The sequence below is a fragment of the Microtus ochrogaster genome, chromosome 22, assembly GCF_000317375.1.
Source record: "Microtus ochrogaster isolate Prairie Vole_2 chromosome 22, MicOch1.0, whole genome shotgun sequence".
Lineage (NCBI taxonomy): Eukaryota > Metazoa > Chordata > Mammalia > Rodentia > Cricetidae > Microtus > Microtus ochrogaster.
In genome coordinates, this window is record NC_022023.1 from 9642675 (window position 1) to 9657191 (window position 14517).

The 14517-nt window shown below is 39.7% G+C and overlaps 1 protein-coding gene across 6 annotated transcripts in view; it reads left to right on the forward strand.

Annotated features, from left to right (window-relative positions):
• Grm5 (glutamate metabotropic receptor 5) overlaps positions 1–14517 on the forward strand; it is a 343722-nt gene that overhangs the window by 286013 nt on the left and 43192 nt on the right. For all 6 annotated transcript variants that reach the window (XM_026784413.1, XM_026784411.1, XM_026784414.1 and 3 more), the window contains one exon: positions 7139–8078. In XM_026784413.1, the coding sequence (XP_026640214.1) occupies positions 7139–8078 (940 nt within the window). The remainder of the gene's footprint in view (positions 1–7138; positions 8079–14517) is intronic.

Here is a 14517-nt window from a genome sequence, read left to right on the forward strand (position 1 = left end):
AAAAAAAAAAAAAAAAAAGAATTTAAGTTGACTTGCAAGTAGCAAGAGTCTCATCTTCCCTTCCAAGGCTGCAAATTTGTTTCCTGTTGAATGTGTCAGGGGCTGGCACCCTCCAATAAACCCATTGAAAGTCCAAGGTAAAATCAACCTGGCTTTTACGCAGGAAGCAGTGGCAAGCCTGTGACAGGAAGCTGGAATGGCTTCCTGCTTCTCACCCACAAAGAGCAGCACTTCAGGTGCCTGCAGAGCAGCGGAAATGGAATGAAGGTGCACGTGTCAAGAGGGACATTCGCTAACAAGTCTTCTGGTTCCTTGAGTGATTGAATTGCCTGAGAGTTTGGAAACAGAATTTTCAGCTAAGGAGTAAAAGTTGGTGGAGTGAAACAAAGAGTTCAGAAGGGATCTGGAGGAAGAGCTCCCAGGGTTGTGAGCTGCGGCGGTCTCTGAACTCCAGAACGGGAGTTACACTTTGCAAATGTTTGTTTAATACGTGTTTCTCCTTCAGTCTATTTTATGGGACTTTTTATGCCGTTGAAAGTGTAAACTCACTTAATAAAAGCATGTGAGATTGTCTGGCATTGCTAACAGTTGTATCTTAAGTATTTTCTGTTTCAATCCTACGACATAGATACTAGTTTTACAACTGAGATATCTAAGATTCAGGAAAATTGTGTACATTACTTAGTACTACAAACCTCAAGGAAAGCCAAGCCCAGGGGGCGATGCTATGCTACTCCCCTTCTGCTGCGGCATCTCTTTTCAGTTCCATATTTCCAGGAAATCATAATGAAAAAAGAATTTAGATTCAAATTTGTCACAATATTAATTATATCCAGGATATTCTGGTATTTTTCACTCTAAATGTGATTAAAGCAGGCTATTTGATTTTCATAATTAAATTTAGACACAGAAATGGGGAATTCTTGCCATTTATAAATAATCTGTGTTTCTGAGAATTGTGTGTGAATTTAGACAGGTATGTTTATCCTTGTCTATCTATAGCAACATTTGCATTAACCATTGAACAGGATTTTAGGACGGTGCTGTCTAGCTGCTGACTTCTAGTTTCTGTGGCGGTCTAACCAGAACCAAGCATCTGGCTTCCCTGTCATTCATTCAGTTTACAAACTAATGTTTTTCACGCAGTGCTGAATTCTATGACCTTAAAATAAAAGGTGGACGAACCTTCCCTTGTTGAAGACTCACAAGTCCACAGAAGAAGCCTGACTTAAGTATTCACCTTGGGATTATAGACGTGACGTATACAATAACTGAGCCACATAGCAGGTGCAATAGTGGCACAGAAGACAAAATTATCCATTAGCAAATATGTATAGATGAGTTGTCCAGACTCAGTACTTGTCACACGTGGTGATGGATGCAAATTTCCTACTCTTGAATATTCCAGAATCTGGCCAGATAGACATGTATAGAGTCTGGTTAGATATTCATGCAAATAAGGAGGCGTTGAATATATCAAGTTTTCCTCCTCTACAATAGAAATTGATTTAGCTACCATCAAATAAAAGAAGGATATAAAAAAACGGGGCATATAAAATGAAAGGAAGGAACGACAGTGGAAGAGGAATAGCACTCGAGGAACCATTGATCACCAAAGACTATCAATAAGAGATATCTGATCAAGTCTTGAAAGTTTGAAGGGTCTTCTTCCCCCCCCCCCCCCGGTTTTTCGAGACAGGGTTTCTCTGTAGCTTTGGTTCCTGTCCTGGAACTAGCTTTGTAGACCAGGCTGGTCTCGAACTCACAGAGATCCACCTGTCTCTGCCTCCCGAGTGCTGGGATTACAGGTGTGCACCACCACCACCAGGCAGAGGGAATGAGTTCTTGACCAAGGGGAAATTAAGCTGAAAAAGCTGAAGGGGCCTCCCACAGAGAGGGGACTCTGGGGGGCCCAAACCACACCCAAACATCTGTTTTACAGAGAGAGCCTGTGTTAAGCAGGGAAGACAAGTTAAAAGCAGCTGCTTTCTGACTCAGGCAGAAAACAGTAGCAAATGACCTTGCAGGGGTTATTCTACAGAGGAGAAAAAGGGGAGGTCTGTGTTGAAATGGGCTAGGATGTGGTAGGAAAAGGGATAGGGGCCCAGGAAGAAGGGAAAGGGAACAAGGGAAAAGGGTACAGAGATATTTGTCCTGGAGGGACAAAAGGACTGCCTCTGGACAGAGAGGCGACAGACACATAGGCAAAAGGTGATTTAGGGAGATAAAGGGGAAAACCTGTGTTAGGATGAGGTGTTTAATCTTAACTGGGCATGTTCATTAGGTGAAACAAAGAGGGCTTTTGATTCCAGGACTTTCGTAGTCAGTGACCAAATAAGGGAATAGTCCTTAGTGGCTAGCTTTAGGAAGGTAATCTGTTCTTAGCAAGACAGAGGAAATTAGAGAAAGGACAAGGCCTGCCAGAAACACAAGCTCCAGTGATTCCCTGAGACAATCTGATTCTCTGGTGACTGTGTCTGTGCTGTAGCGGGAGCCCTCTGCCTGTTTCCACAGTCTGCCTGTTTGGTTTACATCTTTTCTACTCATCCCATGGAGTTCTTTTCAAACGCTCTGCATTTCTTCTCCTATCTCTGTCTCCTTAACTAAAAATTGATTAAAAAAAAAAAACAAAACCAATGCCCCATACCTCATAATAATGTTTTATCAAACATATTAACACCCATAAAGCACTCAGCCCAGTGCCTGGCACTGTAATAACAAAGCTGAGTATTTGGAGAGTCCTCTAAAGGAACAAATGACCTCCTCTATAAACCCATAGTGTGGACCCACCATTGTAAGTGGAGTTCATGCTCAGTAATGAGTATTGAATTCAGAACCAAGTGGAAGGCTCCAACTGCACTGCATGAATGATTTTTCATCGTTTATTGGTTAGGAAAAAGAATTCATCTTTCCCCTCGTGCATCTTTCTTATGTGTATTGGGGAGGTGATCCCATATTTTCTTTCTGTAATAAAAACCCAAACATATTAATTAGTTAAATCATACAGTAGCTCACTTGGGAAGTTCTTACAAGATTGTATTACTTAAAAATTAGAAGTCAGTAGTCTTGGGGAGAAAAGCAGGAGGAAACATTTGTGTAAGAACATGCGTATGATTTTACAAACAGCCTTAAGAAAAGTAGCATGAGCTGAGGCTCCAGAAAATCTCAGCATGTCTCAAACTGGAGGAAAATCTAGGGTATGTGGATATAAGGAAGACAGTAGCTTAGAAAGCAAGTCAGAAAGCCTTTGAACACCAGTAAGGAAAACCAGCTGGACAAAACTGCTTCTCAAGAATCTCTGCAAACACAGGAAACTTGATCACCACCAAGTTTTTTTTTTTTTATTTAGAAAACATAAATAAAAATTAGCAGTAAAGCCTTCTTACAGCTATGATATGTGTCAAATTCAGGGACTGCTTTAAAGTGAAGTCTTTGATGTGTGCTTTTAATGAAATATTAAAATAGCTCAAAACATTGTATAGATTCAGTTCTATGAATCTTTGAATAGATTCAGTTCTGTTTCCTTTGTCTTTTCTGGGTCATCGTATTTATCCGTGAGTATTTCTGTAATGGTTTCCACAGATTCAAATGCTCATGATAGCTAAGGAAATGCCTTATTGTACACACTTTCTGTGTGGAGGCACAAACACATAGAATAAAATGCTCCTGTAACTCAAACTGAAAATGTAAAACACATCTCTTATTTCTAACTTGATCCCTTCTCTGATAGGTCAACCATCTACCTATTCAGTTGTCAGTTTTATACAAGGCCCTGTCCTTGGAACTACCCATAATGCAATTACAAAGAAATTGTTTCTGTCCTTATTTTGCTCAGCCTACCTATGACACAGTCCAGCAAACATTGACACAGGCCAGAGAGAGCTATGATCTCATGGAAGGAACATGACACTCAGGCTCAGGGAAAAGTCATTCTGTGAGAGGATCTACAAAATGGAAGAACAATGTGATGAGAATTGAGGGGAAAGTGGAGAGGGAGAGCAGTGTCTTAGCTGTACTTATTATTTCCATCCACAAGCTGTGTCTTTCCAAACTTCTACAGCAGTGCGACCCAAGTCACAGTTCTCAAAGCTGCTCCCTGAAATCGTGGTCTGGGATAAGCCTTCCCATCAGTATTCTGCAGTGCTGTTACATTATTACTTAGGTTTTTTACTATAAAATAAATCTTAGTGTAACAGTTCATATCTCCCTATAAAATACAGCAATAAAAACATCAACAAAACTATCTTTGAATAGTCAGATATTCAAAAGAGTTTTATTAAAGGAATCTAAAATAAAAGGTGTGCAATAAACTATGATGGGTATGAAATTCTGTTGTAGGAGGCTGCTTGTTTATTCCCAGCTGATCAGATCATAAAAAAACTACACAAAAACTATATTATTTACAATACTGTTTGGCCAATAGCTTAAGCATATTCCTGGCTAACTCATATCTTAATTTAACCCATCTCCACTAATCTGTATATGGGCATAAGGCTGTGGCTTACTAGGTAAAGTTCCAGTGTCTGTCTCCAGCAGGGCTACATGGTTTCTCTCTGTCTCCGCCTTCTTTCTCCCAGCACTCAATTTAGTCTTCCCCACCTAGCTCTGCTCTACCCTATCATAGGCCCAAAACAGCTTCTTTATTAACCAATAGTATTCACGGCATACAGAGGGAAATCCCACATCAAAATTCTTCAGTGATGAATGACCATGAAGCTACTGCCGCAACATGAGGAAGGTGTCACAAGTGTGTTGTAGGTGTCCTATGCTAAAAAATTTTAGGGAGAAAAGAAGAAAGATTAACTACCCCACATCTCTGGCCAGACACCCTCAGGATACACACACCATAGAGAGACCCTACAGTAGAGCTTGGAACAATGAGAGCCCTTAGAAAGGGCATGAGTTGATGCCAAAATGACAGCCATCAAGCAAGTATGTGGCCCCCACTACCCCTGCTTTTTACAGTGTAGACATTCTCAATTTATTGTGATTTATTTTTACTGAGTAGCCTCAGATTATCCTTTTGAGGATTAGATGATAAAGTTGCCTCCTCGATGGATTTAAAACAAGTAAACAAGTAAATAAATGACTAACATGAAGGTTATGATTTCAGTTTTAGCATGTCAATATATCTTATTATTTATGCCCACTCACCTCCTGTGAACTAGAGATAATGATACTTACCTGACTTATTTATTATGAAAACCTCATACAATTTCGGGACTAGGATCTGGCATTTCCTGACACTCAAAAACAGAGTCAGTTCTCTCTGGCTTTCATTCAGACATGAAGAGAATAAACCCTCCTTCTGATTGGAGTAGTTACTAATAAAATCATCCCGACATTTTAGGTAGAGATTACAATTATATTTGGGGCCTTCTTTTTTAGTAGTATTCATTTATAGAAACATTATTATTTGTGGCAGGAAATAGCCCTTATGTGGAGGTTAAAGGACAGCTTGTGGGAATTGCTTCTCTCCTTCTGTAGTACGAGGCCTGAAGACTGACCTCAGTTCCTCAGACTTGTGTCAAGCTGCCCTAGCCCCTAAGTCTTTTGCCAGGATTATGGCATGTTTTGCTTCCTGCTAAAATAATGTTTAAATCTATGAGGTACTGTGCCATTGCTGAACAGGACTTGGGGGCTTGGAGGTTGTTTAATATTTTAAAGTGTTGCAATTAACAGACTTTCATAGGAAGAATGGATCCAAACTGCATAAGTGGATGGTATTTGTTATTGATTAACTTCTAGACTAAGGATGTGACTCATTGGGTAGGAACACTTGCCAGGTATGTATGAGACTCTGAGTTAAAATACCCGGGACAAACTCAAGAAACTAGGAATGACTTCATATGCTTGTAACTCCCACAGTGAGGATGTAGAAGGCAAATGAACTTAGAAGATGACTGGCCAGCCAGCCTAACTACCTAATTAAAAGGCCCAGCAAGATTCAGCTGCTCAGCTCAGTGAGAGAATAGTCTCATGAGAATAAGGCAGAGGGGAACACACTTTAAGTCTTCTTCTGGGCTCCATATACTTACACATAAGTGTGGGTACTCCTACATTTACAAATGCATACACTACAATTATATACATCATCATGCATGCACACACACACACACACACACACACACACATACTTATATTTACTTTGGAAGTCACAAAAATTATGTTAAAGGATCTGTTAATGATTATTGATAATACAAATATGTTTTCCAGCGGAAGCAGTTTTGCAAAGTGTGCAGATGACGTCAGGCATACAGCTCTGTAGAGCCTATAGTACTAAGGGTGAACTAGCTGAAACCTGAAACACTAATACATGAGGCAAGAAGGGTAGATGTACAAGAAAGAAGAATCAATCATTTCACTTTTTCAATTGTCTTTTGTGTTTGTATTTATTAAAAAATAATTTAAAAATCTTCCTTTCTTTTCATGTACTTCTGCATGCCTCAAAACACCTTAGATAACTCCGAAATAGTTTGCAGCTTTGTCTACAGCCTGATTTCATCGGGATTTCATCTATCCGTCAAAGCCAGCTTGATATGCAGTCACTGAAATCGGTCCATGCCATTCCTCTACGCTATTTACAATAGTAACTTCTGGTCCACTAGAGACTCTGTGACCCGCAGGTTAGCCCACCTGCCTGCTGTGCAGCCTCATCCGAGGCTGTGCATCACTCTCTCGCACTGTAGTATCCTCTCTTTTCCCCTTTTCTCACAGATAACCTGTGCTCCCCAAATATACCCTGTTTCATGTTCTGTCACATAGCACTTGCTAGTTCCTATAGGAATCTTTGGTTGCTCCTGGCTAAGAATAAAGCCATGGCACGTCTCCGTAGATTTATCCCAGGTGAAAGTAATTATTTTAAAGAGGCCAAACAATTTTTTTTTTGATAACAGGAAAAGTGAATATCATCACTTCATTTCAGAATGCAAGAGAGTTCGTATCAAACAGCATATATTTAACAATATTAATTTTTCTGAACGAATCACTGAAGGAATAAATTATATGAGAGACTGATATTAGAAAGGTAAATGAGAATCAGATTGAAGCAATAGAAAGCAGTTGCTAATAAACTGGGAACTTGTAAGCCAAATCAATTTCTCTCCTTCTTTTTCGATATGTGTCTGTGTGTCTGCAGGTTGTGATTTGATCCCGGTACAGTATCTTCGCTGGGGTGACCCTGAGCCCATCGCAGCTGTGGTGTTTGCCTGCCTCGGCCTGCTGGCCACCCTGTTCGTTACTGTGGTCTTCGTCATTTATCGGGATACTCCGGTGGTCAAGTCCTCCAGCCGGGAGCTCTGCTACATTATCCTTGCGGGCATCTGCCTAGGCTACTTATGTACTTTCTGCCTCATTGCGAAGCCCAAGCAGATTTACTGCTATCTCCAGAGAATTGGCATCGGTCTCTCTCCGGCCATGAGCTACTCAGCACTCGTAACCAAGACCAACCGCATTGCAAGGATCCTAGCAGGCAGCAAGAAGAAGATCTGTACCAAGAAACCCAGATTCATGAGTGCCTGTGCTCAGTTAGTGATTGCCTTCATTCTCATCTGCATCCAGCTGGGCATTATCGTGGCCCTGTTTATCATGGAGCCTCCGGATATAATGCATGACTACCCAAGCATTCGAGAGGTCTACTTGATTTGTAACACCACCAATCTTGGCGTGGTCACTCCTCTTGGATACAATGGATTGTTGATTTTGAGCTGCACGTTCTATGCTTTCAAGACCAGAAATGTCCCAGCCAACTTTAATGAGGCCAAGTATATTGCCTTCACCATGTACACAACCTGCATCATATGGCTGGCCTTCGTGCCTATCTACTTTGGCAGCAACTACAAAATCATCACCATGTGTTTCTCCGTCAGCCTCAGTGCCACGGTGGCTCTGGGCTGCATGTTTGTGCCGAAAGTGTACATCATCCTAGCCAAACCGGAGAGAAACGTGCGCAGCGCCTTTACAACCTCTACGGTGGTGCGTATGCACGTAGGTGATGGCAAGTCATCCTCCGCCGCCAGCAGATCCAGCAGCCTAGTCAACCTGTGGAAGAGAAGGGGCTCCTCTGGGGAAACCCTAAGGTAACAGTTGTGAGGGAGTAGCAGGGCTTGGCTGCTAGGGAAACAGCTGCATTTGCTTTGTGGTCTTTCAATAGAGGATCTCTGCATGACTCAAGCTTCAGCAGGCAGGGTGCTCTAGGGTTTGAAACTTTTCTGAGTGTTTATTGTAGGACTGATTGAGTATTGTCAAATTATATAAGCTGAGGCTAGAAGCACAGACACCAAGATGACTAATAAAAGAGTTACATCATAAGGCACGTTAGTTCAGAAGAGCAAGGAGAACAGAGGTAAGCTATATTTTAGATGTAATGGGCAAGTTAAACTCTGTATGGAGATGTTTTAATAATCTAAATGGGCAAAACAACCCAGTGCCTCTGCATACAATTCTACTAAGTACTTTAGTTCCCCAGTTCTTTATTGCCTAGCGTCCCATTCCGCCCCAGATTTAATATCGTAAACAGCAGTTAATAAGTGCTTTCAGTCTTCAAATGATCTGGTGCAACAGCCAATGCGTGAGTGAAGTTGAGTGTTACCCCTATCACTGTTTCCATAGATTCAAAATAGCGATCATGAATCTTGAGAACAAATTCTAAGATAGTGAAGGGCTACACAGATTGATGATGGTTGGAAATAAGGAGGTACCGTTCCATAGATCTATGGATTACAAATAAAGATTTATTCTATTTAGGATGTACCTATCAGAAAGCTGATCAAAGCATCTCTGCTGAATTTTGATAGTCTTCCTTAAAACTGTATAAGTAAACGTAAGCTGAATAACTTTCAATTGAAAAGTGTCTTTCAAAATGAAGTCAAATATCTAAATGATATTGCTTGAATCATTCTCATATACTATGGCCTAGCTCAGCTGGAAGCCTTTCCTGTCATCCCTCCTTATTTAAAGCACTAATGATGATGAATATGGAATGTCTGCTCAGGTTTGGAATGGACCGATAAGATCCTTGGAGACATTTAGACCTAAAGTCTAATCTGTTGGAGTTATTAACTTGTACCCCTACCTCACTAAATTATTTTCTCATTACTTTCCATTTCTCATCTCTTCCCATGTAGGTTGTGTAAGACACTTGACAAACTAAGTTGTATCATTTTTTTTTCTTCAACAAATGCCGGAGAGTCTTGGTTTCTATCTAGAAGGCCTTCCATATATCTAACCTGCTCACATTTCCCCCCATGCCTCTGACACCTCTATTAAAACACCCCTGAAACTTCTGCAAAATCAGCTTTTCAGATTGCCTACGACATTTATTTTTTTCAGACATTTCTTTCATAAGCCATCTTTTACAAATAAAAACTTTGCAGGGAAAAATGATTTATAAGACAGGCAAGCTGGCACAGGAAGGCAATTGTTCTCCTAGGTCTGAGTACCAAGAATCCAACAGGGAAGGCTCCTTAGAAAGAAATCATCGAGTGATAGCAAAGAATGCTATGCAACCAGCTTTTTCTCCATTTCAGTGCTGATATTGGCATCTCCTCTCTGTACCTTATTAATTTCAAGTGACTAATTGGAATCTTGTAGCATTGACTGTAGGAAATGGAAACACATAGTAGGCGCTTTAGTCAAAGTAACATATTGTTATAATAGGGCTGTTGGGCAGCCCTGGAACTACATGCTAGCAGCACAAATTGTTCAGTTGTATAACCTGTGCCAGTTTTTCCTAGCCTCTCTAGGCTCAGTCCCCCACCCGCATGCATGGAGATTGTGAAGTACAGATGTTTACTCAGTTTGAGGACCACATAACATACTCACATAGGGTATACTACACAATAAGCACTTCTTAAGAACCATTATTTTAACGAACTAGGTTCTCAATTGCCAGTATTCCTCAATACCTGAAAGACAGCTATATACAGAAATAGAATGATATCAACAGTTAAGAGAGCATCCGAAGTGCAGTGCACGTTTAGGAAGACACTGCTCACGCAGTCTGCTCTTTCTAGGTTTCCCTCTTGGCATCATGCCAGATTGTTTTAGCACATCTTGTTTCATACTTTAGTTAGAGAAAACTTCCTGCAAGTGGAAACCTCATCTACCTCTCTGTAGATCTTTCTTTCCTTAGTGCCTGGCTGGACTCACAGCGGTGTGTCACACATAGGAACAGATCATTAGCCTAAATAAATTTAGAAGGTAGTAAGGTGCTGGGGCTTAGCTTCTGTTTGTCTTACACTGTGCATGATATTTTGCAGTGATCATGAGATTAAACGTGCACAGTTCTGTGATACAAATGTCACTCACAGTCTGTTACCATCAGTCTCAAATCAAGAAGCAGGTGGATTGTTAATCACAGATCTTGATATACTGATACTGTTTCTCTATGATATTTTGCTAATATTTTTAACTATCCTATAATCAACTTATATTTTTTAAGTGATTGGAGATAGGATTTTGTGGCAATATGTTAACTTGAATTCCATTTGTTCATTGAATTGAATCTATAAGTCAGTACAATTAGGTGTGTTACAATGTCAAAAAAAAAAAAGATAAAGAAGGACTTTGGTAACGATTGTTGCTTTATGCAACCTTAAAGAAAACCCTGTCCGTGTAATTATAGCTGAGATAGGCTACGATCTGATTATAGAATGATTTTCTTGCTGTCACCAAATAGGATATGTGAGCTGGCATATGCTGTGGATGTGGAGGAAAAGAAGTCAGAGAAAGTTGTCATCTTCTTGCAGTGCATTTCATCCCGCTGCTCTTTTCAAACTGTAATCCTCAGGGAGGGATGTGACCTAAAATTCTTTTCCTCTTTTCTTCCCACCTGATCCTAAACTAAAATATTGCTCCTCTTTGATACAGAATCAAATGCTCAAAGTACTAACGTACTATTTTTTACATCGTAAGACACAACTCTATGAATTTACCTCTTCTTCAAATCCCAACTTTGAAAAGGTCAGTATGTATCACACTGTCACACTGGAGTTCAGATGAGAACAAAGGAAGGAGGTGCCTCTAATGTTTTCATTTACATTATTTCTATTGTTTCTACTTTTCAGAGATTGAGTTCTGGCCTTGTGCTATTGAGCTCAGCTCACATGTTGGGGTTTAGGAAGGTCTCCAGTAGGTTACTAAAATCCAAAAAAATCAGGTCTTTAGGAATAAGCAGCTCCTATCTTGGCCCTACCTTCCTCTGCACCATTCCTCCTGGTTCTGGAGACATCAACTGCTACTAGCCAATGTTGGGGTCTGAGTAATGTTTCTCTATGTGATCTCTTCATTTATCCCTTCATCACACATCATCCAATCAGAACGGCAATGAATGCCTCTCTATTCTAAAGAGAATGATAATTGCATACCATAGAGCAAAGAATGTTGTAACAATTCGAAGGTTTCAATGACTGTTTCCAACCATTGATATACCCACTTCGGGGAAGGAGCAGAGACATTGACCTTATATGTTCAGCAGCATCCCACAAGGATCCATGCCTCCGTTTAAATATAGCAATATCGACTTGAATGAGCTATTTTAGTCTATTTCATAAGCTATGAAATAGTACATAACATAATCCTGATTTTAAAGAATGAGGTTCTATATTAATGTTTAGTAACAACACATAGAAAGCAGTCAATAAATACAAAAGCATTTTAGAACTGGGTTTGATTGCAACAACCCATTTTTAGGTACCCATAAAGTGGTTCTACTTGTTAGAAATCAAATTTGCCAGAATCCTGTATAAAATGGTCTTTATGTCTCATTAAGCAAAATGGACCCAAATATCTACCATAAAGTGATAATATAGCTTATTGTCTGCAAGGGAATTGGATAGGAGAAGTGTGTAGCTGTTTTCACTGCATAAACAGATGAATTTTGTCTGAGACAGAAAGTGGTACTATACGGTAGTGAGGATGGTTGGAGTAATATAAAACAATAAGGTAGGGGTGGTGAAGAAGCACAGGGACAATTTAATGTATAAATCAGTGAAGTCTTCAGCTATTACCCGTTTGCTATGTTCTGTCCACTTTACAGATTTTTTTATATTATTCATCTAACATTGATAGTTTTCCTGAAATGGGGCAAATATCAGCACTCATCTTTCCCAATTTTTTTTTTTTTTTGGTTTTTTGAGACAGGGTTTCTCTGTGGCTTTGGAGCCTGTCCTGGAACTAGCTCTGTAGACCAGGCTGGTCTCGAACTCACAGAGATCCGCCTGCCTCTGCCTCCCGAGTGCTGGGATTAAAGGCGTGCGCCACCACCGCCCGGCTTTCCCAATTTTTGAATTAAGGAACTTGAGGCTGAGCATCATTTAAAGGCTCCTCCTTCACCCCTAAGCTTGGATGTGATGGAGAGGTTTTTAATTTGGGTCTCAGCTTGTGTTCACAAGAGTTGAACATTTCCCAGTGAAGTCTTTGTAAAATATCTCATGAAATTTTCTTTGGAAAACAAATTATTAGCCTATCAAACAATGCTTGAAAAAAACTCTATTCTTTGGTTAGAGACAAATGCTGTCAAATATTGTACTATAAAATCCAGCTGTTCATTAATTAACTCTTCCCAATCATTTCCTACTTGAACTGTAAAAGCCTGTTTATGGAAGCAACCCTTATACACTTAAAGTCATTTGATTTGATTTATAAATCTCTCCAGTATATTGTTGCAGAGCATCTGTAATTGATATGTCAAAGTGTTGAATGATAGCAAGACATGACAGATGAAGCTGGTCATGTAAGAGAAACCTCCTCAGTATCTGTGATATCTGAGACAGATAGAGCAAATGGTTAAACTTTTGGTAAAAGGGTAAGTTTCTGGACACTGTTTTATATCAAGAAAATATCTATTTTCTTAGAAGAAAGAGTGAGAAAAATTAACTTTGAAAGAAATTGATAGGAGAAAGGAAAGTATCTTATAGATTTACTCTGCGGTAACCCCATTTCAAAAGGCCTATGCAAGACAGAATCAGTTTGATCTTCATTGTGTTCTAAGATGGAACAGCTGTCTGCAAACTACTGGCAGATGCTAAAGACGCAGGCAAAGTCATCTAAGAAGATGCTTTGTCCCTACACTGGGATTTCTTGCTTTTAATGCATGAGAGCTCTTGAATCTTGATGAGTAAACTTAAAATTAACTGGCACACATTAGTAAAAATGCAGAAAAGGGGGGGCCTTTCAGACAACATGTGTCAGGAACACATTTGATGAGAGAAGTAACATTTCTATATATGAACATATATTAGAAATATCACAGAGAAAACACCTGCAGTAATGTATTCTAAATGAAACCTGCTAGCCTCTCCTAGGAAGGTCAAAAAGAAAACTGACTTGTAGAAGATAATTTGATAAATTCAAAGGGACAAATATCACATTTTCACTCATATGAAGAAGTCATAAGAAACATACAAGACATGTATAAGCACATGCACACACACATATGTCTGAATATGGTTACAAAGTATCTGTGGTTTATGTCAAAACATTGACTATTAACCAAAACATCAATAGAGAAGGGGGGAGTTAAATAGTGTGGGTGCAGTTAAATTAGGAAGAAGACTACTTAGCGGAGGAAGATACTTATTAGGAGGAGGAAGACCGAACAGAAGAGGGAACTGGATGGTCTGAATAGGAGTAAAGTATATGGTCTTCATACCTGAAGATGTCATAATGAAACTGACTTTTAAAAAAAGAGATAATTTTTAAAAAAGAAAAATTAAAAAAAAAAAAAAAAAAAAAAAAAAAAAAGACACACAGTCTAGACACAGCAATTAGGTAGGACCACAATTTCCATTTAAAATGGAATATTTGAAATATTCAAGTCATTGGACACTGGAGTTGAGAATACACACAGAACACTTACTCCTCTGTCAGAGCTGTCAAAAGATCAATATAATTTGTGGGTTTTTAAATAAGCACTTCTCACTCGATTTCTTTATGTACATGAGAGTTTATTTTAAAAGACTCAGAAAACGTGTGTCAGCCGGTGAATTAAACAGAGGCAGCAGCTTATGAGACTTTCTGCATCCATCTTACTCTCTGGAAAAGTTCTAAGATACATGCAGGGCTAAACACACAAACATAAAATCGGCATAGGAACCCTGCTGAAGAGAAACAGTCTGCAAAGAGGGAAATCTTACCTGTTCGAATTTCTTCCTGATCAGTTCCGTTCACATAATCCTGACTCACAAGGGAAGCGAAGCAAGCCTGTGTGAGCAAAGCACAACAAATGTTATTTACACAATGAGCTATTACCTATGAACAAGAAATCACCCTCTGCTGAGCCAGTCAATGAGTGCACACGTTCTGAGTTTGTACCTGTAAACACTTGGTAAAATAAATTTCAACTAGTTTGGCAACTGAGAGAGCAGTATTTGCTGGCACCATCACAGGGTCTCACTCCTACCACCTGACTGCCCCTCACTCTTATTCCACACCTGGACACCTTTCAACCCCATCGCAGTCACGTTGGCTGAGCCTTACATGAACTGCGTACATTCACTATCTCAAGAAGTCTGTCTC